Below are 26,578 nucleotides of genomic sequence, written 5' to 3' on the forward strand. Positions count from 1 at the left end.
TAGAAAAAAAATCTCTCAGGAAGCCTTTAAAAAATTTCAGTGCCGGGCTTCCCTGGCGGCACAGTGGTTGAGAGTCCGCCTGCCGATGCAGCGGACACGGGTTCGTACCCCGGTCTGGGAAGATCCCACATGCCGCGGAGCTGCTAGGCCCATGAGCCATGGCCACTGAGCCTGCGTGTCCGGAGTCTGTGCTCCACGACTGGAGAGGCCACAACAGTGAGAGGCCCGCATACCGCAAAAAAAAAAAAAAAAAAAAAAAAAAAAAAAAAAAATATATATATATATATATATATATATATATATCAGTGCCTGAGTCCCACCTCAGAGCAATGAAATCAAATCTCTGAGTGTGGAGCCTGAATACCAGTGTTTTTTAAAAAAGACCCTCCAGTGATTTTAATGTGTAGCTAGGGTTGATAGCCACTGTTGGAGTGAACAGAGGGGTAGGTGAACTGAGGCTGATCACCATTTTATCACATACTGCTCTATGATTTCAGGCAGGTCATTTCCTCTCCCTATGCCTCAGTGGCCTTATCTGTAAAATGGACTTACTTGGCTGACCTGACAGTGTGAAGGTAAAGAGAGCGTAGAGAGAAAAGCTTTGTAAGATTTCAAGAAGTGTTGAAACTCAAGGTGCCAATGAACCATTCCTTCTGAAGAGAAGCTTCAACACTCAGGAGACCCTGGTGACCTTCAGAACACAATGACACGCTGGTAAAGTAGGGAGGAGAGGCCTAGTGGTCAAAAGTGAGCAATTCCATTATAACCAGGGCTTCCTTTCCTTCAGCCATCTCAGCTTCACCTTCCCTGCATCTCAGCATCAGTGCGTGGGTACACATCACTGTATCCCACTGCCTAGGTTTCTCTTTTTCCACCTTGACTTATGACCTAAAGGATAAATGGTGCTCTCTGTTTATGAAAAATAACTGTCTTCTATTAGTTCTTGTCCCCCCCCCAACCAACTACGGTAGTGGTTCTCAAAAGCTAGCATGCACTGGAATCACCTGAAGGGCTTGCGAAAACACATATTGCTCAGGAATGTTCATGGCAGCACTACTCATAACAGCCAAAAGGTGGAAATAACCCAAATGTCCATTAACTCATGAACAGATAAACAAAATGTGGTATATCCATATCATGGAATATTATTTGGCCATAAGAAAGAATGAAGTACTGATACATGCTACAACATGGACGGACCTTGAAAACATGCTAAGTGAAATAAGCCAGACACAAAAGACTACATATTGTATGTTTCCATTTATACAAATAGGCAAATCTCTAAAGACACAAAGTAGATTAGTGGTTGTGTGCAACTAGGTTGATAGGAGATTATAGCTAAAGTACCTAAGATTTCTTTCTGAGGTTATGAAAGTGTTTTAAAATTGTGGTGATGGTGGCACAAATCTGTGTATATACTAAAAAATGTTGAATTGTATACTTTAAATCAGTTAATTGTATGGTGTGTGAATTATATCTTTTCTTCTTTTTTTTTGGCGGTACGCGGGTCTCTCACTGCTGTGGCATCTCCCATTGCAGAGCACAGTCTCTGGACATGCAGGCTCAGCGGCCATGGCTCACGGGCCCAGCCGCTCTGCAGCATGTAGGATCTTCCTGGATCGGGGCACGAACCCGTGTCCCCTGCATCGGCAGGCAGACTCTCAACCACTGTGCCACCAGGGAAGCCCTATATCATTTTTTTTTATATACATCTTTATTGGAGTATAATTGCTTCCCAATGGTGTGTTAGTTTCTGTTTTACAACAAAGTGAATCAGCCATATGCATACATATATCCCCATATTCCTTCCCTCTTGAGCCTGCCTCCCACCCTCCCTATCCCACCCCTCTAGGTGGTCACAAAGCACTGAGCTGATCTCCTGTTCTATGCCACTGCTTCCCACTATCTATCTTACATCTGGTAGTGTATATATGTCGATGCTACTCTCACTTCGGTCCAGCTCCTACCTCCCCCACCCTGTGTCCTCAAGTCCATTCTCTATGTCTATGTCTTTATTCCTGCCCTGCCACTAGGCTCATCAGTACCATTTTTTTTTTAGATTACATACATATGCGTTAGCATGCGGTATTTGTTTTTCTCTTTCTGACTTACTTCACATTTACAATAGCCAGGACATGGAAGCAACCTAAGTGTCCATCAACAGATGAATGGGTAAAGAAGATGTGGCACATATATACAATGGAATATTACTCAGTCATAAAAAAAATGAAATTGAGTTATTTGTAGTGAGGTGGATGGACCTAGAGTCTGTCATACAGTGTGAATTACATCTTGATAAAGATGTTAAAAAATTTTAAGTGTATATACTTCTCAAAAAAACCCTACATATTGCCTCAGTAGAGTGATGGTGGGGCCCAAGAATTTGCATTTCTAACACATTTCCACGTGATGCTGATGCCGCTGGTTCCAGAGGCCGCAGTTTGAGAACCACAGATCTACAGTATTCCTCTTAGTCTGACTGCCTGATAAAGTCCAGAAAGGCTCTGTTCATGTCCTCTGGATATCTGGAGATCAGCATTTCTTTTTCTACTTTCGTTTTTTTATACTGCGCTGGTCAAACTCAACATGAGGAAGTGTAGTATTAGGATACAGGCTGGTACCTTAACAGGCTCATTTATCTGTTGTAAAGCTGCACACAGCCAAGCAAGAAAAACCCTGAACATCTAGCATTTGATGTGACTGGCTTGGACAGGAAAAATATCTAACAACAGTCCTTTCCAAATCTGACCATCTCTCATCATGACTGTTATTTGGAGTTCATTTAGTCTACAGTTGAAAGTGCCTCGTTATGTATTTTGTACCAAAATCCTTAATACTATTATAATATGCACACCTGTTATCCCCCGACTTCACTTCTATAAACTTATTCTAAAGAAAATTACAATGTATGGGTGCAAAGATTTAATCATAAGGACGTTCATCATAAATGTGTTCAAAAACAAAAATTTAGAAACTACTTAAATGACCAATCATAATAAATTAAATTAAATATGATGCATTTTTGTGTCATTTTAAAAATATTTTCAAATAAAATGTAAAACTGTTAGACTTACAGAGTCACTGTGAAGCTAGTACAGAGTTCCTGTATATCCCACACCCAGTTCCTATGATCATCTGACATTTTACGGTACATTTCTCACAATTAGTGAAACAATACTGATAAATTATTATTACCTAAAGCCCATGCTTTATACATTTCCTTAGTTTTTACCTAATGTCCTATTAGAAGTAGAATCCCAGCTGGGACACCACATTACTTTTTATCATCATGTCTCCTTAAACTGTTCTTGGCTGGGACCATTTCTCAGACTTTCCTTGTTTTCGATGACCTTGAGAATTTTGAGAAGTACTAGTCAAGTATGTTGTAGAATGCTCTCAATTTGGATTTGTCTGATGTTTTTCTCACTGTGCTGCTTGGTCTTATGTGTTTTTGGGAGCAAGAACACAGAGGTAATGTGTTGGTCTCATTACATCATTACAGGAGTACACACTATCACCCTGACTTAGCACTGTTGGTGTTGACCTTAATCACATCATTTTTTTTTTTTTGCTCTCTTTTTATACTGTCCTCTTTGAAAGAAAATCACAATGTGTGACCCACACTTAAGGAGTAGGTAGTTATGTTCCACCTCTCTGAGGGCAGAATATCTATATAAATTATTAAGATTCTTCTGCACAGGAGATTTTTCTCTTCTCCCACATTTATTTATTTATCCAATTGATTTATTTTTATCAGCATAGATTTATGCATTATATATATATATATATATATATATATACACACACACACATATATATGGTTATAATGGAATACCATATTTATTTTGTTCCTCAAACTCTCTCAGCTTTGGCCATTGGGAGCTCCTTCAGCTGGCTCCTGTACCCTTTGGCATATTCCCATACTGTGGGCTTCTTTTTACTTTCTTTCCTTTCCTTTTTCCTTTTCTCTTTCTTTCTTTTTCTCTTTCCTTCCTTTTTTCTTTCTTTCGTTTTTCCTCCCTCCATCCCTTCCTTCCTCCCTCCCTACCTCCCTCCCTCTCTTTCTCTCTTTCTTTCTTTCTCTCTCTCACTCTTTAGTATTCTCTTACTTTCTGGCATGATAAGATGCTCCAGGCTCCTCTTATACATTTCCTGCTATGATCCTAGAATCAGCCATTTATCCAAGAATCCCTGGTTCCTTTATTGGAGAATGGTGTTAGAAACCAAGATCTGGGTGATAGGTGTGCTCATCGCTACTAGGGTATGCTCCATGGAATTTTAGTACATCATTGAAAACTGTGTTGTAAAAAGATATTTAATGTCTACCAAATATGAAGAGAAAAAAGTAGCTTATAAAATAGTATGGGGAGAGCAGCCAAGAGGGAAGAGGAGAAAGACCCTGAGCTCACTTCCTCTCATGAGCACACAAAAATCACAACTATCTGCAGAGCAACCATTGATGAAGAAGACTGGAACCTACCAGAAAAGATTTTCTACAACTAAACATAAGAAGGAACCACAACAAGATGGATAGGAGGGGCAGACTCACAATGTAATCAAATCCCATATCCCCTGGGTGGGTGACCCACAAACTGGAGAATAATTATATTGCACAGGTTCTCCCACAGGCATGAGAGTTCTGAGCCCCACATCAGGCTCCCAGCCCAGGGATCTGGCACTGGGAAGACAAGCCCCCAGAGCATTTAGTTTTGAAGACCAGTGGGGCTTTACTGCAGGAGCCCCACAGGACTGGGGGAATTAGAAACTTCACTCTAGTCCCGGGCCCCCTAGGATTCTGCAACCAGTCACCTCATGAACAGGCACTGCTAAACAGCAGCCAGCAGCATCATTACAAGTCAGAGCCTGGCAACCAACCAGACTAGGGGCCAACCAACCCTATCAGACAATACACATAGTCAACCTACCACAACAGAAGGACCCATGCAGCCCTCTTAAGGGGAACCCCTAGAGTATATAGCTTGGGTGATGAGAGGGGTGTGCACTGCTGGGATGCATAGGACACTTACTGCAGAGGACCACTTCTCCAAGGTCAAGAAACACAACTAACCTACCACATACATAAAAATACAAATAGCAACTTAGAAAAAATGAGGCAGCAGAGGAATGTGTTCCAGATGAAGGAAAAGGATAAAACCACAGAAAAAGAACTAAGTGAAGAGGAGATAGGCAATCTACCCAAGAAAGAGTTCAGAGTAATGATCAGAAAGAAGATCAGAGAACTCAGGAGGAGAATGGATACACAGACCAAGAAGTTAGAAGATTTTAACAAAGAGTTAGAAAATAAAAAGAACAACCAAACAGAGATGAAGAATACAATAAATGAAATGAAAAACACACTAGAAGGAATCAATAGTAGACAAATGATTCAGAAGAATGGAGCAGTGAGCTGGAAGGCAGAGTAGTGGAAATCACTACCACTGAACAGAAAAAAGAATGGAAAGAAATGAGGACAGTTTAAGGGACCTCTGGAACAACATCAAGCACACTAATATTTACATTATAGGGGTTCCAGAAGGAGAAAAGAGAGAGAAAGGGCCCGAAAAATATATTTGGAGAGATAATAGCTAAAAACCTCCCTAACCTGGGAAAGGAAACACTCATCTAAGTCCAGGAAATGCAGACAGTCTCATACAGGATTAACCCAAGGAGGAACACACCAAGACACACTGTAACTAAAATGACAAAAATTAAAGATAAAGAGAGAATATTAAAAGCAGCAAGGGAAGAGACTTCCCTGGTGGCACAGTGGTTTAGACTCTGTGCTCCCAGTGCAGGAGGCCTGGGTTTGACTCCTGGTCAGGGAACTAGATCCCATATGCATGCCACAACTAAGAGTTCCCATGCCACAACTAAGGAGCTGGTGAGCTGTAACTAAGGAGCCCACCAGCTGCAACTAAGACCTGGTGCAACCAAATAAATAAATATTTTTTAAAAAAGCAGCAAGGGAAAGGCAACAAATAAAATGCAAGGGAACTCCCATAAGGCCATCAACTGATTTTCCAGCAGAAACTGCATGCCAGAAGGGAGTGGCAAATATATTTAAAGTGATGAAAGGGAAAAACCTACAACCAAGAATACTCTACCCAGCAAGGCTCTCATTCAGATTTGATGGAGAAATCAAAGGCAACAAATTTCTGTTAATTAATCTTGTATCCTGCAGCTTTAATGATTTCATTGATTAGTTCTCATAGTTTTTTTTTTTCTTTTTTGCGGTACGCAGGCCTCTCACTGTTGTGGCCTCTCCAGTCGCAGAGCACAGGCTCCGGACATGCAGGCTCAGCGGCCATGGCTCACGGGACCAGCCACTCCGCGGCATGTGGGATCTTCCCGGACTGGGGCATAAACCTGCGTCCCCTGCATCAGCAGGCGGATTCTCAACCACTGCGCCACCAGGGAAGCCCAGTTCTAATAGTTTTTAGTGGAGACTTTAGGGTTTTCTATATATAGTTATCATATCATCTTCAGATAGTGAGTTTTACTTCTTCCCTCCAATTTGGAATTTTATTTCTTTTTAAAAAATCTGATTGTTATGGCTAGGACTTCCAATGCTATGTTAAATAGAAGTGGTGAGAGGGGGCATCCTTGCTCTCCTCCTGATTTTAGAGGAAAAGCTTTCTGCTTTTCACCATAGAGTATGGTATGAGCATAGATGTGTCATAAATGGCCTTTATTATATTGACATATGGTCCCTCTATACCAACTTTGATGAGTTTTTATCATGAATGGATGCTGAGTTTTGTCAAATGCTTTGTCTGTATCTATTGAGATAATCACGTGATCTTTATCCTATTTTTGTCAATGTGGTGTATCACACTGATTGATTTGCACATATTGAAACATCTTTGCATCCCTGGAATAAATCTCATTTGATCATGGTGTATGATCCTTTTTATACACTGTTGAATTAAGTTTGCTAATATTTCACTGAAGATTTTTCCATGTATAGTCATCAGAAATATTGACCTGTAATTTTCTCTTTTTTTGTAGTATTTTTGTCTGGTTTTTGTTTCAGTGTAATGGTGGCCTCATAGAATGAATTTGGGAGTGTTCTCTCATCCTCAACTTTTTGGAATAGTTTGAGAAGAATAGATATTAGGTCTTCTTTAAATGTTTGGTAGAATTTACCTGTGAAGCTGTCCAGTCCTGAACTTCTGTTCGTTGGGAGTTTTAAAAATTACTAATTTAATTTCACTGTTAGTGATTGGTCTGTCCCAATTGTCTATTTCTTTCTGACCCAGTCTTGGAAAATTGTATGTTTCTAGAAATTCATCTGTTTCTTCTAGGTTGTTCAGTTTGTTGGCATGTATTTTTTGTAGTATTCTCATGATTTTTTAAAATCTCTGTGATAACAGTTGTCATTTTTCTTTTATTTCTTATTTTGTTTATTTCAGTCCTCTACCTTTTTTTCCTTGATGCCTGGCTAAAGGCTTATCAATTTCCTATCTTTTCAAAAAAACAGCTCTTGGTTTCATTGATCTTTTCTATTGTTTTTGGTTTTTTGTCTTTATTTATTTCCACTCTGATCATTTTTATTTCCTTCCTTTTGCTGACTTTGGGCTTTGTGTGTTCTTCTTTTACTTTAGGTATGTTAGGGTTGTTTATTTGAGATTTTTCTTATTTCTTGAGGTACCTATATCATTATAAACCTGTTAGAACTGCTTTTGCTGGATCTCATAGATTTGAGAAATGTGTTTTTATTTTCATTTGTCCTGAGGATTTTTACGATTTCCTCTTTGATTTCTTCATTGACCCATTGGTTTTTTGTGTCATACTGTTTAGTGTCCATGTGTTTGTCTTTTTCCCATTTTTCTTCCTATAATTGATTTCTAGTTTTATACCATTGTGGCTGGGGAAAATGCTTGATATAATTTCTATCCTCTTAAATTTGTTGAGACTTGTTTTGTGGCCTAGCAAGTGATGTATCCTGCACGTGTACTTGAAAAGAATGTGTATTCTGCTTGTTTGGGATGGAATGTCATATGTATGTCTATTAAGTCCAACTGGTCTAATGTGTCATTTAAGACCACTGTTTCCTTACTGATTTTTTGTCTGGATGATCTGTCCATTGATGTAAGTGGGGTGTTAAAGTCCCCTACTATTATTGTAGATTTCTCCCTTTATGTCTGTTAATATCTGCTTTGTATATTTAGTTGCTCCTATGTTATGTGCATATATGTAAACAAATGTTATATCCTCTTCTTGTGTTGATCCCTTTATCATTATATAATGCCTTTCTTTGTCTCCTGTTATACACTTTGTTTTAAAGTCTACTTTGTCTGATATATCTTTTTCCATCCCCTCACTTTCAGTCTGTGTGTATCTTTAGTTCTGAAGTGAGTCTCTTGTAAGCACACAGATGGATCTTTTAAAATACAATCAGTAGCATTTAGTTTATTGGCACTTAACATTATTATTGATAGGTATGTACTTATTGTCATTTTGTCACTTGTTTTCTGGTTGTTTTGATGTTTCTTTTCTGTTCTTTCCTTCTTCTTTTGGTTTCTTCTCTTGCAGTTTGATGATTTTCTTTAGTTGTATGCTAGTTCCTTTCTGTCTAGTTTTTTTTTTTCAACTTTCTTTTTTATTGATGCATAGTTGACGTACAATGTTATATAAATTACAGGTGTACAATATAGTGTTTTACAATTTTTTTTGTCAATCCGAACTCCTTAACTATCCCTCCCTGTCCCTTCCCCTCGGTAACCATAAGTTATTCTCTAAGTCTGTGAGTCTGTTTCTGTTTTGTGAATAAGTTCATTTGTATCATTTCTTTTTTTTATATAGGCAATATCATATGACATTTCTCTTTCTCTGTCTGACTTACTTCACTCAGTATGACAATCTTTGTTTAACTACTGTAGGTTTTTGATTTGTGGTTACCATTGGCTTCATCTATGTTGACCAGTAACTATATCTACTTGTTTTAAACTGATATTCATTTAAGTTCAAACACATTATAAAAGATCTACATTTTTAATCCCTCCATGTTTTGTGTTTTTGATGTCATGTTTTTCACCTTTATGTTTGCCCCTTAATTCTTTATTGTAGTTATAGTTGATTTTACAAATTTTTTCTTTTTGTCTTCACACTGGATTATTTAATGATTGATCCACAGCCTTTATTATACATGTGCCCTTACTAGTAGGATTTTTCCTTTTCCATAAATTCTTACTTCTTGTTGTACCCTTTTCTTTTCCATTTAGAGAAGACCTCTTATCATTTCTTTTGGGGTTGGTTTAGTATTGATGAAATCTTTTTGTTTTTACCTGTCTGAGAAGTTATTCATCTCTCCTTCAATTCTGCATAAAAACCTTGCTAGTATCCTAGTTTGTAGGTTTTTCCCTTTCAGCACTTTAAATATATCATGCCATACCCTTCTGACCTGCAAAGTTTCTGCAGAAAAAATCAGCTGACAGTCTTCTATGTGACTTTTTTCTCTTGCTGCACTTACAATGGAAATGTTAGTACATTTGATACTGTTTTAGAAGTCCCTTAAACTGTTATTTTGTTTTTCTCTTTGCTGTTCTGATTGATTCCCATTTTCTATTTTCCAGATCTCATGCATTCTTCTGTATGACCTAGTCTGCTGTTAATTCCCTCTAGTATGTTTTCCATTTCAGCTATTGTATTCTTCAGCTCTGACTGGTTCTTTTTTATATTTTCTAATTCCCTGTTAGAATTCTCACTGTGTTCATCTACTCTTTTCCCTAGTTCAGCTAGCATTCTTCTTATTATTGTTTTGAACTCTTTATCTGGTAAATTATTTATCTGTTTCATTAGTTGTTTTCCTCAGGGCTTTTTTTTTTTTCTTGTTCTTTCATTTAGAATAAATTTCTCTGTTTTCTCATTTTGCTTAACTTCTCTGTCTCCATGAGATTAGGTGAAGCAGCTACCTATCCTGGTTTGAAGCAGTGTCCTTGTGTGGGAGGGTCCCTGTGTAGTCTATGTGTGCCCAGTGGCTTTGATGGGAGAGGTGAATCTGAAGTGAGCACGGGTCACATTTTCCCCCAGGATGTGCTATATCACCTTGGTGGGAGGTGGGGCTGGAGTTGGAGTGGCTAGAGCCAGAGCCAGGTGTGAGCCAGGGCTTCTCCTATGCTCAGTGGTTGTCACCACCCTATCAAGGGCAGGGTCAGGTCCCGAGGTGTTGGAGTGGAAGCCCTCAGGATCAGGTCAAGCTGATGCCTTCCCCTCTTAGTGTGTGCTCTCCCCTCTTCCCAGCATCAGTAACTTCACCCCAGGGGGAGCATCACTGGAGCAAGATGAGCCCCAGCAGGTACCCAGTTCAGGCCACTGCACATACCAGGATCGTCCCAGCACAACAGTCAGAGCTCCAGGCCACTTCTGATCTGCTGCCTCCATGAACCCCAGTAATGGCCACCCTCGTCCTGTTTGGATGTCATGCCAGGTTCAAGCAGGCTCCATCCCCCCTCGACTGTGCACTCTCTTCAGCAACGGCAGTCTTTGCCCATGTCAGGAGCTGCACAGAGCTAAAGGTGCTACAGTGGATGCTCAGCATGGGCCAGGGCACACACTGGGATTGGGGGAAGCCAGCCAGAGCCCTGCAGTTTCACTCTGCTTCCTTCACCTTATTTTGGGCATAAGCAAGCATTTGTACACTCTGTACAAGTGGGGTCTTGGTTTCTTACAGCCCTCCTGTTAGTCCCACTGGTTTTCAAACCAGCTAAGGTAAGGGGACTTGTCTTCTTAATGTGGGACCCCAGGGCTGGGGCACCCAATATGTGGTTCAAACTACTCACTCCACAGGTAGAATCTCTGAGCCCATGCAATCCCCCCCTCTTCTGTGTCCCCTCCTAGGGGCACGGCCCCTGACTTGATCACTTCTCTTCCCTTCCTGCTCAACTCTGTGTGAATCCTTCTTTACAGCCTTGGTTGTATGAGAGTCTCTACCAGTCTCTAGTTTGTTTTCAGTGAGGATTGTTCCACACGTAGATTTTTTTTTGGTTGTGTTTATTGGGGGAGGTAGCTCAACACCCTCCTACTCCTTCATCTTGATGTCCTTCGAAGGACCTTCAGATTATAATTTAAAAGAATCATTTTGGCTTTTGGATGAGGGAAAGGGCAGAAACAAGGAGACCAGTTAAGAGCTTATTGCAATATTTCTGGGAATGATGTGTTGTAATAGAGTGGAAATTACAGTGGGAATAGTGATAAGAAGTTAGCTTTTGGATGTATGTCAAAAGAAAAGTTGACTGAATTTGCTAATGGGTTGGATCTAGGATTTGAGAGAGATAAGTCTAACAGGTCTTCAAGGATTTTGGCCTGAGAAACAGAAAAAATAGATATGATATTTACTGAAATGGAAGCAAAACAGGAGAGAAAGATTTGGGGGAAAATTAAGAGTTCCTCTTGGGTCATATTAAGTTTGAGATGTTTACTAGACATCCAGATAGGATGTTGAGTATAGTTGGACATAAGTCTGGAATGCAGAGAAGTTGGGCTAGAGATAAATTTCGGAGTTATCAGTCTAGAGATGGTATGTTATATTAGGAGACTGAATAAGATCACTCGGAGTGAATGTAGATACAGAAATCCAAGGGTTGAGGTCAGAAGGTCTCTAATGGTTAGAAGTAAAGAACATGAGGAACACCCAGAAAAAGAGACTGAAAATAAGTAATCAACAAGAACAGGAGTTAGCAAATTGTATACTTTAAACATGTGCAGTTTATTCATATCAATTATACCTCGATAAAGTGTTTTAAGAAAGACTGGCAAGGGAGAAAGTACAGACAGGTGGTAAGAGACAGCTCTTCTGAGGACTCAAACTACACAAGGAAAGGGTGAAATGGAGTTGTGCCTGGAAAGGCACAGGAATGTCAAGGTTTTAAGATGGGAGACATTACAGCATGCTTGTTCACTGATGGGAATAACCCAGTAGGGAGGGAAAACTGATAATACTGTAGAGAGAGGGGACAATAGCAGAAGCAGTATCCTTCAAAGGGCCAGAGAACATGGGATCAGCGCATGCAGGGGGTTTGGCCTTAGGCAGGAGGGAAGGCAGGAAGTGTGGGCACAGGTGCAAGGGTGGATGTGGTATGGGAGTTTGGGGAAGGATTCTTTTTTTTTTTTAAGATTTATTATTTATTTATTTAATTTATTTTCAGCTGCATCAGGTCTTAGTTGCGGCACATGGGATCTTCGTTGAGGCATGCGGGATCTTTCGTTGTAGTGCGTGGGCTCTTCATTGTGGCACGCGGGCTTCTCTCTAGTTGTGGTGTGCAGGTTTTCTCTTCTCTAGTTGGGGCACACAGGTTCCAGAGCACGTGGGCTCTGTAGTTTGCAGCACATGGGCTCTCTAGTTGAGGCACACGAGCTCAGTAGTTGTGGCACACAGGCTTAGTTGCTCCATGGCATGTGGGATCTTAGTTCCCTGAACAGGGATCGAACCTGCATCCCCTGCCCTGTAAGGCGGATTCTTTACCACTGGACCACCAGGGAAGTCCCAGGGAAGGATTCTTTTGATTTCTCAGTAAAATCAAAAGTAAGATCATCAGCCAAGAGTGAAGAAGGACAAGAGGTTTTGGAGATTTGAGAGGGAAATGTGTGAAATAGTTGTCTTGGAGTGTAGGAGAGAGGGCAAAGCTAGGAAAACAGCACTGAAGGCCCACTAGAAGAATGAATTTTCTAGTGAGATCAGTCTGTATGGTTGGACACTTCTTCATTCACATGTACTTGGGAAGCAGGTCCTGTTCCTTCAGATTCCTATCCATCAGAGGTTCTTGCTGGCCTTCATCAAAATAACCTCTGCTCTGTTGCTCACTTGCTCTATCTCCTTACTCTTACACTTAGTGTTTTATATGCTGGTTTGCTTCTTGCCCATCCTTGCTATGTATCTATACTTAGAACAACGCCTGGTACACAGTAGGTGTTGAAGGCACAAAGTCTGAGGGCTTCTCCTCTTCCCCACAAAAAGATTTCACCTACATACATACACCCTACGTCTCGGCCAGTTTCTCCTGTTGGCCCCTTACACTTCTCCACCTTGCTGTGTCCTGGGAGACTGTACAATTACATCTATGGGCAACTTGCTTTCTGGCTTTGGTGGGGGCCAGTGGGGATCACTGGCCGGAGAGTGAGGTCACAGAGTTTATTCTCTTGCCTCATTCCCTGTGGTCACCTCAGGCTGGCTGCATATATCAACTGAAGGTCAAAAATTAGCTGTCTCTCCTTCCCTTCTCTCCCCTCATCCCTTCAGGGAGAGGAGTGGTAACACTTCTATTACTAGCCTCTGGTAGACTAACCTTTTGTGGTTTCCTTACACCCTGCTCTGGCTTATGTAACTAATCCTTTTATTAAATCCCCTTGGAATTACCCTAATTTGTGTGTGCCATCTGTTTCCTGCTGGAACTCTGACAGGATCCCTATCTGTAAATAATGATTTTAATAACTCTCTGAATTCCATTAGTGCCTTGCTACTCAAATGTGGCCAAGGGCCAGCAGCATACCATCACCTGGGAGCTTATAAGAAATTCAGAATCTCAGGCCCCACCCCAGACCTACCAATTCAGGATTAGCACTTTTAAATGATTCCCTGGTGATTCCTATACACGTTAAATCTAAGCAGCAGACATTAGAGTATTCTGAGTTTTACTGAAGCTCTTTTGGGTACAAAAAACCCAAGGACTCACTTAGACTACCTCAGACAATAGGGTCTTACATCCCAGGCAGTGAAGGAGAGAGACTTGAACAGAAATCTAGGAATAGGACCCAGGAGAATATGAGGCTCATGGAGACGAGGCCCAGAGGGTCAGCGTGGACCTTGGAGACTCAGCAAGGGGAGTCTGCAGGTCTTTGCAGCTCTGGACTAGGTGAAATACTCTCCACGCATACTTCACTTTCCATGACCAACTAGATCCCTCACCATTTACTCTCTATCTTTTTGCCAGAGTTCTAGTTCCCTTGTAGCTTTGCCTGACTTCTAATCTGAGCTCACTTATGCCCATGATGTGCTCTTGGTCTGTCTCATAACCTTATGTTGCTGACTACCTAAATTTCAGTTTCAGAGAATAAGAACATTATCTGCCCAATTTGTCCCTGTTTGGGCATAGCTTTTTGCACTAGCCTCTCACAGGCTAATGGCTAGCCTTTGGGTTAGCTGCCAATTCCTGATTCAGCAGGCGCTGGGTAATATGGTATAAAACCTGTCTGCTCTGGCCTGTCTGATCAGCAGGGGCCGTGGAAGAAAATCACACTATGATTACATGTCTAGTTAAAAATGGTCTTAAAAAATATGAAACAGGCTTTTCAAAACTTGGTTGCAGGCTCTTTCCCCTTTACCTGTACCACCACCTCCAGCCCCACCTTCTTCCCCACACTTCCCAGGAATATCTGCATCCTCTGGTGGACTCTGACAGTCACGGAGACAACCTTCATGTTCAGGATATTTCAAATGTTGTATAACAAAATTAACTACATTTAATTAAACTTACCCATTTTTTATAACCCCCAACAAATCTAAAATGCCATGTTAAGCTTAAGGGCAGTCCTCCAAAGCACTCTGCTGCTGAGTGTGTCTGCTCAGAGACTTACACATCTTAGGGATCGTTTTACGTGAGTGAGTCTGATGAATGGCCTCTCTGCCTCAGTTAAGCATCAAGCAAGAATTGGTCTTTGGGTCGCAGGCCAAGAAACTACCCATATCCTCCATCCTTCCTGTACTCCAGCAACAGCTTTCTCATTCAAAGAGCAGTCTTCCTTTTCCTGCCTGCTCTTTTCATAATGCACTGAAATTATGAATTTTCTTCTCTTTTTCCCTTTACTACATGACAGCAGGGGAGGGGACTGCGCTATATCTCTTAAGTACAGGGCCTGGCCTACAGTAGTTGCTGTATTAACATTTATTGAATGAATGAATGAATGCTTTTGCTCATTGGTTAAGTGCTTCTCTCACCTTTTCCTGTGAAGAACCCCAAGTCTCAGTGGATTTCTTGCTCCACAGGACTTGGAGGAGGCTGTAGGTCTGTTTCACATGTCTTCTCACCTTGTGCCCAGCCTGAAGCAGTATCCTCTCTGGTCCACGCTGGTCTCAAGGTAGAAGACAAGCGTGTAAGAGGGCTGATGGAAGCATCAGAGCACCTTAAAGCCTCTGCTTATAACAGGCACACAGTCACCTCCACCACACTTCACGGGCTAAAGTCAGTCACAGGCTCAAGCCCAGCGTGAGCAGAGTGGGAAACTCATGCTTCTCCAAGGGAGGGAGGGGATGGAGCTGCTGTCTGCTAAACAACAATGCCCAAGCTTTCTATTGGCACTATTCCCATGTTCTAATTCATTTTCAAATCAGCAAACTAAAATCCCCCACAACGTATATATTAAGTCAGGATCCATTCATTCCGGGAACAAAATACAATTCAAAGTAGTTTATGCAAAACAGAAACTTACTGACCCATAATTAGGAAGTACACGGAGCAGATACAATTGAAGCCAAAGGGTTCAAATGATGCCATCAGGGCACTCTCTCCATCTCTCCACTCTGCTCACCTCACGGTGTTGGTCTCATTCTCTCCAACCTCTCAGAAGCAGCCTCCATTTGACCAGAAAAAATTGCTGCCAAAGGCCCCAGATCGACATCCTCCCTTTTTAGGAATTCCCGGTGGGTAAGGAATCTTTCTTTCATATTCTGTACTTTACTCTCAAGGAAGGAGTCTTTCTGTCCTTACCTGAGTATTATACACACGTCTGGGCCAATCTCTGAGTCTAGGAAATAGCTTGGCCAGTCAGATTTAGGTCATGCACCCCCAACTACACCACAGCTAAAACAGTAACAATTTAGTCTACCGAAATATATGTTACCTGAGTTTTCAAACAGCACTATTCTGATGTTTTAACCAGTTTTCAAATTTCGGCAAACTAAAGTTCCTTACAATGTATGTATTAGTCAGGATCCATTCAGGTCTAGGGACAGAATACAGCTCAAACTAGTTTATGAACCAAAGGCCTTGCAGTATATTTATTCAATGCTTACATATATAGAGTAACAAATAAGTAAAAATTCCTTATTTGGATTAGAAAAAACAAAATCTAAAACTGCACAGAGTGAATTCAGTGGTAAACCTTTAGTTTAGTTTTTTTAAAATTAATTAATTATTTTTGGCTGTGTTGGGTCTTCATTGCTGTTTGCAGGGGCTACTCTTCGTTGCAGTGCACAGGTTTCTCGTCGCGGTGGCCTCTCTCTTGTCGCAGAGCATGGGCTCTAGGTGCATGGGCTTCAGCAGTTGTGGCGCCTGGGCTTAGTTGCTCCACGGCATGGGGCATCTTCCTGGACCAAGGCTCAAACCCATGTCGCCTGCATTGGCAGGCAGATTCTTAACCACTGCACCACCAGGGAAGGCCAAACCTTTAGTTTATATACTCTTGCATCTTTTTGCCCTTTGAAAATATTCAAGAGATCCTATACCAGCAACCTTAATTTCAAAATCATCCCAGGTTGTTATACCCCAAATTCCTTTCTCATCTGTTTTCTCCATTATAGTCATTCTTGCCCATTGTAGCTATTTCATCCAGTTCTCATTTCCACCATTTTATATCCTTCCCACCAGAGGTAACAGAGCAATGCACTACCACACACTTTCAAAAACTGTCTTGGTGTTTTACTGTCCATTCATTAACTCAAAAAGCCTTTATTGAACCTATTATAGGGCAGGTGCTGTGTCTGGCTCTGGGGATACACAGGAGGGATAAACACATTCTTTATGCTCTCAAGAAACTTGTCTTACAACAGGGGCAACAGGCTTACAAACAAATGTCTTCAACATTACATAATAAGCACTGCAACAGAAGTAAGAAACATGCCAGATCAATGCTATGAAGAGAATTCTGACAACACGGAAGATTGGCCTAGAAAAATGTGAGGCAGGAAGCACAATGACCAGTTCGGAGATCACTGCAGAAATCTGAGCAGGTCATGATGAGAATGTAACTCTGCCTGAAAGCAGAAGCTGTGAAGACAGAGAAGAAACAATGGAGATAAGAGAGTCATTATGAAGAAGAATCAATAGAACCATCAAAGTGAAGGGTGGGGAAAGGGAGAAGCTGAGGAGTTGTCAAGTTTCTCATTTTGAGGACTAAAAGATGTTGGTATTGCTCATGAGGATACCAAGCAAGAAAGTAGGAGAAACTTTTCAGGGACAAATATGGACTTAGGCTGAGATGGAAGCAATTATGGATATTCCCTTCCTTGGATTCATGAATCATTTGTACCAGTAAGCAAAAATTATTTTTGTTTGTGCATGGAGTGGAAAGTAGGAAAGGGAGAGAATAAGAAGATGACAAATCATGATCAAATCAGTGGTGTCATGCCAAGGCACAGATTTCTTTCCCCGTGAAGAATATGCCAGTTACTTATAACCAAAAGAGGCTCTGTGTTATTCTACTCATTATCAGGAGCTGGCTCTGGGCAGGGATCTGTGGTACCTGCTGCAAAAGGCACTTGTAGAAGACCTACAGCATACTAGGTGCTCACTAACAGATCTGGTTTTAGATCACAAAGTCTTCAGAGTCAGGATTTCTATTTATAAATGGCTGCCAAGTCTGCAAGTATAAGTTAAATGATATCTTTAGGAAGGCTAATTTAAGAATATGAAAGATTCACTGTTTCAGGAATTGGCCAAGCATTTTAATCTTAAGAAACTTCCCTTGAGAATGCTCTCATATTTCTGGATACAATGAAAACATTAATATTTTATTTTATAGGAAATATGTTTATTATTGATCATGGCAATTAAAAAATATTCATTTTTTCTCAGGGTTGGTCCATCATACTCATCATACTCTTTCTCTGAGCAATTTTGTTTAATATTACAGAGAAACTTCTGTATGGTAAGCAAAACAGGAATTTCCAACAATGAAACAAGGTCTCTAGAACTTGCCAGTAAAACAAAGGAAGCATTTCCAGTGATAAGATGTAGGAACCCATGGATAAAATCTAACAGAGCACAGGCTGGAAAATGGGATCAGGAAATTTTATAATCCACCATCACTGTGAGTTTGCTCTGGGATGGTGCAAGCATGGCCTGTGAAAGGGGCTTAGAGGTATGATAGCTCCTGTCTGAAGAATGGGTCCTTTGGGCATGGGACTCATGTTACCTACATGCCCCAAAGCCAACTGTTTTTTCAACTTCTTGCCCACATAATCATGACTAGAGGTTTCAAGAAGAAGACAAGAGCAAGTACTATTTAGCTTTGACTTTTGAGCAGATGTAACACCAGCTCTTCATCCTCGGCTAAAGACAGGCCTGTATCCAAAGGCTCTGAGGTTTCCCACTTGGTCTTCTTTCTGTCATGACTGGTGGGTCCCACGTCTTCCACTTCACTGTCGTTCTTCTTCCTCATTGCCTGCTTCTTCTTGGTATCACTGGTGGGAACAAATCCAATGATTTACTTTATAAATAAATAAATCCATTATTATGAAGTCAAACACTTAAAATAGAACAAAATTACCAATAACAGATACTTGGTAAAGTGATATTATTCAGGAGGGAAAGAAGCTATGACAACATCAGGCTATCTGTGTCATAGTAACTACCTTCCCATTAACAGATGTGGGGAGGGGGCCTATAATATACCAGGCACTGTGCAGGGTACACTGTATACACTGTGTCATCCAATCCTCACAGTAATTCTAGGAAGCTCTGGATATATCATTCACAATATGAGGACACCAGTTGGCCCACATTCTGGCTCCAGACTGGCTCCAATCTGCGCTTGTCCTGTCACATCAAACAGTCTCTATATAGTTAGGTTATCATTTAGGTAGCAGTAATATCTGTTGTGATATATAGATCATGAATAAAATAGAACCTGAAATGTTAAGTTACAAATTACTTAAGACATCAAGTAAATCTGCCCCATTTAAATCTGTATCTAAGACTCACAAATGGTCTGAAGAAAACATAAACACTACGGCAGTATTTGGCACACACTTGAGGCACAGACCATAAAAATAAAACTAATTTCTGAAGGTAGAGAAAATCACTTGATACATTAAAATCAGGAGAGAAAGCAAAACATCCTCAAGGCATTTTAAACATACCATCATCATGTTCAAAAATGACCGAATTATTGGATACAAGTTTAAAACAAAATACAAAATCCATCTAGTAGCAATGGCAGTAGCAACTATTTATTAAGGGCTTACCAAGGGTCTGGCACTGTGCTACATGCTTTACATAGATTACAACATTTATCTTCATGGCAATCCTTGGTGTGGTGAGCACCAGCCTCATTCTACAGTGAGGTTAAAAGAGGTTAAATGACTGAACCTAGATTATGCACATGGAATTCAAACCCAGAGCTGAATTACTCTAAATTCAGCCCCAAAGTCAGAAAATTGAAAGCAAAATGTATTCCAAGCATAGGATGTATTCCAAAAGAGAATAAATTGCTCAAGTTACAATGGACTCTATTATGCCTTAAGAAGATAGTGGGGATATCAAAGTGAATGTGCCTAATCAGCATATCCAGTTCTGACCAGCCTGAAGCAAAACTGTAAACTATTTCCCCATTCACCTTCCAGAAATGCCCAGTACTCTGACTCAGCAGCCATTCTCTCTCACCACTGGAGGAAAGACAAACTATGAGGTTATTTAAAGTTACAAATAATCATATTTTAAAAGGGTGGGTATGTACCTACAGAGATGAACACGAAAGAGTTCCCTATAATGGGAATTCAGTCAGTAAACAAAGTTACTCTTAGTGGAAAGAGGACTTTAAAAAAAAGTACTGAGTCCTAAAATCTGCTTGATTATGGCCAGTATGGTGCCAATTCCACCGGGCTAGAGTACCATGATTTATTTGGAACAAGTTAATACTGATTTTTGCCCTGCCTGTATTTCAAGTGCATCTAAGAGCAGCTCATCAGAAGCAGCCTAATTAGTGGGCTTTACTAACGCCTCCTTTCTTAATGTGCTCTGCACACTATATTCTGTGCAGGAAATAGCTGGTTCAGATACTAAAAAAAAAGATGGAAAATTTATGTAGATGGAAAATATTTTCAGAATTAGCAGCACTGCTGCTTTGTGGACCAGTTCAAATTTTAAAAAGATATTTTATACTACTTTCCATAGCAAAAAAGTGGTAATTGGTAGAACAAATTAATTATTAAATAATGATTTAGATATTCTACAGGTAACTTACTAAAACGGGGGAAAATGTTATGAATCTAGAAAACATTCATTTCCCAAAAAGGGAATAATGTAATAAATCTGGTAAACATTTAGTCAGAATATGGTCACAATTTGGTATCTTCAGAAAAGGACTCGGGGGGGACCTTCAAGATGGTGGAGGAGTAAGACATGGAGATCACCTTCCTCCCCACAAATACATCAGAAATACATCTACATGTGGAACAACTCCTACAGAACACCTACTGACACTGGCAGGAGACCTCAGACTTCCAGAAAGGCAAGAAACTCCCCATGTACCTGGGTACGGCAAAAGGAAAAAGAAAAAACAGGGACAAAAGAATAGGGACAGGACCTGCACTTCTGGGATGGAGCTGTGAAGGAGGAAAAGTCTCCACACGCTAAGAAGCCTCTTCACTCGTGGAGATGGTGGAGGGAGAATGGGGGGTGGGGGAAGCTTTGGAGCCACGGAGGAGAGCTCAGCAACAGGGGTGGAGAGGGAAAAGCGGAGAGATTCCCGCACACAGGATCAGCGCCAACCAGCACTTACCAACCTGAGAGGCTTGTCTGCTCACCAGCCAGGGCGGGGGGGTGGGGCTGGGAGCTGAGGCTTGAGTTTCCGAGGTCAGGCCCCAGGGAGAGGACTGGGGTTGGCTGCGTGAACACAGCCTGAAGGAGGCTAGTGTGCCACAGCTAGCTGGGAGGGAGTCTGGGAAAAAGTCTGGAACTGCCTAAGAGGAAAGAGACCATTGTTTCGGGGTACGTGTAGAGAGGGGATTCAGAGCACCGCCTAAATGAGCTCCAGAGATGGGCACAAGCCGTGGTTATCAGCTTGGACCCCAGAGACTGCCATGAAGCACTAAGGCTGCTGCCGCTGCCACCAACAATCCTGTGTCCAAGCACAGGTCACTATCCACACCCCTCCACCAGGAGCCTGTGCAGCCCGCCACTGCCAGGGTCCCATGATCTAGGGACAACTTCCCCAGGAGAACACATGGCATGCCTCAGGCTGTTGCAATGTCATGCTGGCCTCTGCCGTCGCCGCAGGCTCGCCCTGCATTCCAATTATAACCACCGTACCCGTCCCTCCCCCTGGCCTGAGTGAGCCACAGCCCCTAATCAGCTGCTGCTTTAACCGCCTCCTGGCTGGGCAGGGAACAGACACCTGAGGTCGACCTACATGCAGAGGTGGGGCCAAAACAAAGTTGAACACCAGGACTGTGCGAACGAAGAAGAGAAAGGGAAATTTCTCCATGCAGCCTCAGGAGCAGCAGATTAAATCCCCACAATCCACTTGATGTACCCTGAATCGGTTGAATACCTGAATAGACAACGAATTGTCCGAAAATTGAGGTGGTAGACTTTAGAAGCAACTGTAGACTTGGGGTTTGCTGTGTGAGACTGATTTGTTTCTGATATTTATGTTTATCTTAGTTTAGTTTTTAGAGCTTGTTATCATTGGTGGATTTGTTTATTGGTTTGGCTGCTCTCTTCTTTATTTTCTGAATTATTATTTTCTTTATGTTAATAATTTTTAAATTTATTCTTATTTTTTTTAATTTTTTTCTTTCTTTTCTTCTCCCTTTTCTTTTGAGCCATGTGGCCGACAGGGTCTTGGTGCTCCAACCTGGCGTCAGGCCTGAGCCTCTGAGATGGGATAGCCAAGTTCAGGACACTGGACCACCAGAGACCTCTGGGCCCGAGTAATATCAATTGGCAAGAGCTCTCCCAGAGATATCCATTTCTGTGCTAAGACCAGCTTCACCCAACAGCCAGCAGTTGGATGCCCCATGCCAAACAACTAATAAGAAAGGAACACAACCCCATTGATTAGCAGAGAGGCTGCCTATAATCATACTAAATTGACAGACACCCTAAAACACACCACTGGATGCAGCCCTGCCCACCAGAGAGACAAGATCAAGACTCACCCACCAGAACACAGGCACCAGTCCCCTACACCAGGAAGCCTACACAATCTACTGAACCAACCTCATCCATTGGGGGCAGACACCAAAAAACATGAACTACAAAACTGCAACCTGTAAAAAGGAGAACACAAACACAGTAAGTTAAACAAATTGAGAAGACAGAGAAGTATGCAGCAGATGAAGGAGTAAAGTAAAAACCCACCAAACAAATGAAGAGTAAATAGGCGGCCTACCAGAAAAAGAATTCAGAGTAATGATAGTACAGATAATCCAAAATCTTGGAAATAGAATGGAGAAAATACAAGAAGCATTTAACAAGGACCTAGAAGAACTAAAAAGAAAAAATGATGAACAACACAATAAACAAAACTAAAAATTCTCTAGAAGGAATTAATGGCAGAATAACTGAGGCAGAAGAACGGAGTGACCCAGAAGATAAAATAGTGGAAATAACTAGCACAGAGCAGAATAAAGAAAAAAGAATGAAAAGAAATGAGGACAGTCTCAGAGACCTCTGGGAGAAAATTAAACACACCAACATTCGAATTATAGGGGTCCCAGAAGAAGAGAAAAAGAAAGGGTGTGAGAAAATATTTGAAGAGATTATAGTTGAAAACTTCCCTAACAAGGAAATAGTCAAGTCCAGGAAGTGCAGAGAGCCCCATACAGGATAAATCCAAGGAAAAACACACCAAGACACATATTAATCAAACCATCAAAAATTAAATACAAAGAAAAAAATATTAAAAGCAGCAAGGGAAAAGAAACAAATAACATACAAGGGAATCCCCATAAGGTTAGCAGCTGATCTTTCAGCAGAAACTCTGCAAGCCAGAAGTGACTGGCAGGTCATATTAAAGTGATGAAGGAGAAAAACCTACAACCAAGATTACTCTACCCAGCAAGGATCTCATTCAGATTTGAAGGAGAAATTAAAATATTTAGAGACAAGAAAAAGTTAAGAGAATTCACTACCACCAAACCAGCTTTACAACAAATGCTAAAGGAACTTCTCTAGGCAGGAAACACAAGAGAAGGAAAAGACCTACAAAAACAAACCCAAATCAATTAAGAAAATGGTAACAGGAACATACATATCGATAATGACCTTAAATGTAAATGGATTAAAAGCTCCAATCAAAAGACATAGACTGGCAGAATGGATACAAAAACAATACCTGTATATGTGCTGTCTACGAGAGTCACACTTCAGACCTAGGGACACATTCAGACTGAAAGTAAGAGGATCGAAAAAGATATTCCATGCATGCAAATCAAAAGAAACCTGGAGTAGCAATTCTTATATCAGACCAAAGAGACTTTAAAATAAGGACTGTTACAAGAGACAAAGAAGAACACTAGACAATGATCAAGGGATCAATCCAAGAAGAAGACATAACAACTGTAAATATTTATGCACCCAACATAGGAGCACCTCAATACATAAGGCAAATGTTAACAGCCGTAAAGGGGAAACCAAAAGTAACACAATAATAGCAGGGGATTTAACACCCCACTTTCACCAATGGACAGATCATCCAAAATGAAAATAAATAAGGAAACACAAGCTTTAAATGACACATTAGACAAGATGGACTTAATTGATATTAATAGGACATTCTATCCAAAAACAACAGAATACACTTTATCAAGTGCTCATGGAACATCCTCCAGGATAGATCATATCTTGGGTCACAAATCAAGCCTTGGTAAATTTACGGAAAATGAAATCGTACCAAGTATCCTTTTCGACTACAACACTATGAGACAGGATATCAAATGCAGGAAAAAAACTGTAAAAAATGCAAACACATGGAGGCTAAACAATACACTACTAAATAACCAAGAGATCACTGAAGAAATCAAAGAGGGAATAAAAAATAACTAGAAACAAATGACAATAAAAACACGATGACCCAAAACCTATGGGATGCAGTAAAAGCAGTTCTAAGAGGGAAGTTTATAGCAATACAATCCTACCACAAGAAACAAGAAACATCTCAACTAAACAACCTAACCTTACACCTAAAGCAATAAGAGAAATAAGAAAAAAAACCCCTCAAAGTTAGCAGGAGGAAAGAAATCATAAAGATCAGATCAGAAATAAATGAAAAAGAAATGAAGAAAATAATAGTAAAGATCAGTAAAACTAAAAGCTGGTTCTTTGAGAAGTTAAACAAAAATGATAAACAATTAGCCAGACTCATCAAGAACAAAACGGAGAAGACTCAAATCAACAGATTTAGAAATGAAAAAGGAGAAGTAACAACTGACGCTGCAGAAATACAAAGGATCATGAGAGATTAATACAAGCCAACTATATGCCAATAAACTGGACAACCTGGAAGAAATGGACAAATTCTTAGAAAAGTATAACCTTCCAAGACTGAAACAGTTAGAAATAGAAAATATAAACAGACCAATCACAAGCACTGAAATTGAAACTGTGATTAAAAATCTTCCAACAAACAAAAGCCCAGGACCAGATGGCTCCACAGGCGAATTCTATCAAACATTTGGAGAAGAGCTAACACCTATCCTTCTCAAACTCTTCCAAGAAATAGCAGAGGGAGGAACACTCCCAAACTCATTCTACGAGGCCACCATCACCCTGATACCAAAACCAGACAAAGATGTCACAAAAAAAGAAAACTACAGGCCAATATCACTGATGAACATAGATGCAAAAATCCGCAACAAAATACTAGCAAACAGAATCCAATAATGCATTAAAAGGATCACACACCATGATCAAGTGGGATTTACCCCAGGAATGCGAGGATTTTTCAACATATGCAAATCAATGTGATACACCATATTAAAAAACTGAAGGATAAAAACCATATGATAATCTCAATAGATGCAGAAAAAGCTTTTGACAAAATTCAACACCAATTTATGATAAAAACTCTCCAGAAAGTGGACATAGAGGGAACCTACCTCAACATAATAAAGGGCATATATGACAAATCCACAGCCAACATTGTTCTCAATGGTGAAAAACTGAAACCATTTCCTCTAAGATCAGAAACAAGACAAGGTTGTCCACCCTCACCACTATTATTTAACATAGTTTTGGAAGTTTTAGCCACAGCAAGCAGAGAAGAAAAAGAAATAAAAGGAATCCAAATCAGAAAAGAAGAAGTAAAACTGTCACTGTTTGCAGATGACATGACACTATACATAGAGAATCCTAAAGATGCTACCAGAAAACTACTAGAGCTAATCAATGAATTTGGTAAAGTAGCAGGATACAAAATTAATGCACAGAAATCTCTTGCATTCCTATACACTAATGATGAAAAATCTGAAAGAGAAATTAAGGAAACAATCCCATTTACCACTGCAACAAAAAGAACAAAATATGTAGGGATAAACCTACCTAAGGAGACAAAAGACATGTATGCAGAAAATCTATAAGACACTGATGCAAGAAATTCAAGACGATACAAACAGATGGAGAGATATACCATGTTCTTGGATTGGAAGAATCAACACTGTGAAAATGACTATACTGCCCAAAGCAATCTACAGATTCAATGCAATCCCTATCAAACTACCAATGGCATTTTCCACAGAACTATAACAAAACATTTCACAATTTGTGTGGAAACACAGAAGATCCTGAATAGCCAAAGCAATCTTGAGAAAGAAAAATGGAGTTGGATGAATCAAGCTCCCTGACTTCAGACTATACTACAAAGCTACAGTAATCAAGACAGTATGGTACTGGCACAAAAACAGAAATATAGGTCAATGAAACAGGATACAAAGCCCAGAGATAAACCCACGCACATACGGTCACCTTATCTTTGATAAAGGAGGAAAGAATATACAATGGAGAAAACAGAGACTCTTCAATAAGTGGTGCTGGGAAAACTGGACAACTACATGTGAAAGAATGAATTAAAACACTTCCTAACACCATACACAAAAATAAACTCAAAATGGATTAAAGACCTAAATGTAAGGGCAGACACTATAAAACTCTTAGAGGAAAACACAGGCAGAACTCTCGGTGACATAAATGACAGCAAGATCCCTTTTGACTCACTTCCTAGAGTATTGGAAATAAAAACAAAAATAAACAAATGGGACCTAATGAAACTTAAAAGCTTTTGCACAGCAAAGGAAACTACAAACAAGACGAAAAGACAATTCTCAGAATGGGAGAAAATATTTGCAAACGAACCAACTGACAAAGGATTAATCTCCAAAATATAAAACCAGCTCATGCAGCTGAATATGAAAACAGCAAACAACCCAAGCCAAAAATGGGCAGAAGACCTAAATAGACATTTCTCCAAAGAAGATATACAGATTGCCAACAAACACATGAAAGGATGCTCAACATCACTAATTATTAGAGAAATGCAAATCAAAACTACAAGGTGATATCACCTCACACCGGTCAGAATGGCCATCATCAAAAAACCTACAAACAATAAATTCTGGAGAGGGTGTAGTGAAAAGGGAACTCTCTTG

General features: G+C 40.4%; 1 protein-coding gene across 1 annotated transcript in view; it reads right to left on the reverse strand.

Annotated features, from left to right (window-relative positions):
* Positions 1–16,641: 16,641 nt before the first annotated feature.
* The window catches only part of DDX10 (DEAD-box helicase 10), a 302,126-nt gene continuing 292,189 nt past the window's right edge, over positions 16,642–26,578 (reverse strand). The window contains 1 exon segment of the mRNA XM_032641374.1: positions 16,642–18,394. Coding sequence (XP_032497265.1) covers positions 18,217–18,394 — 178 coding nt within the window. The 3' untranslated portion in view covers positions 16,642–18,216.

The sequence above is a fragment of the Phocoena sinus genome, chromosome 8 (assembly GCF_008692025.1).
Source record: "Phocoena sinus isolate mPhoSin1 chromosome 8, mPhoSin1.pri, whole genome shotgun sequence".
Classification (NCBI taxonomy): domain Eukaryota; kingdom Metazoa; phylum Chordata; class Mammalia; order Artiodactyla; family Phocoenidae; genus Phocoena; species Phocoena sinus.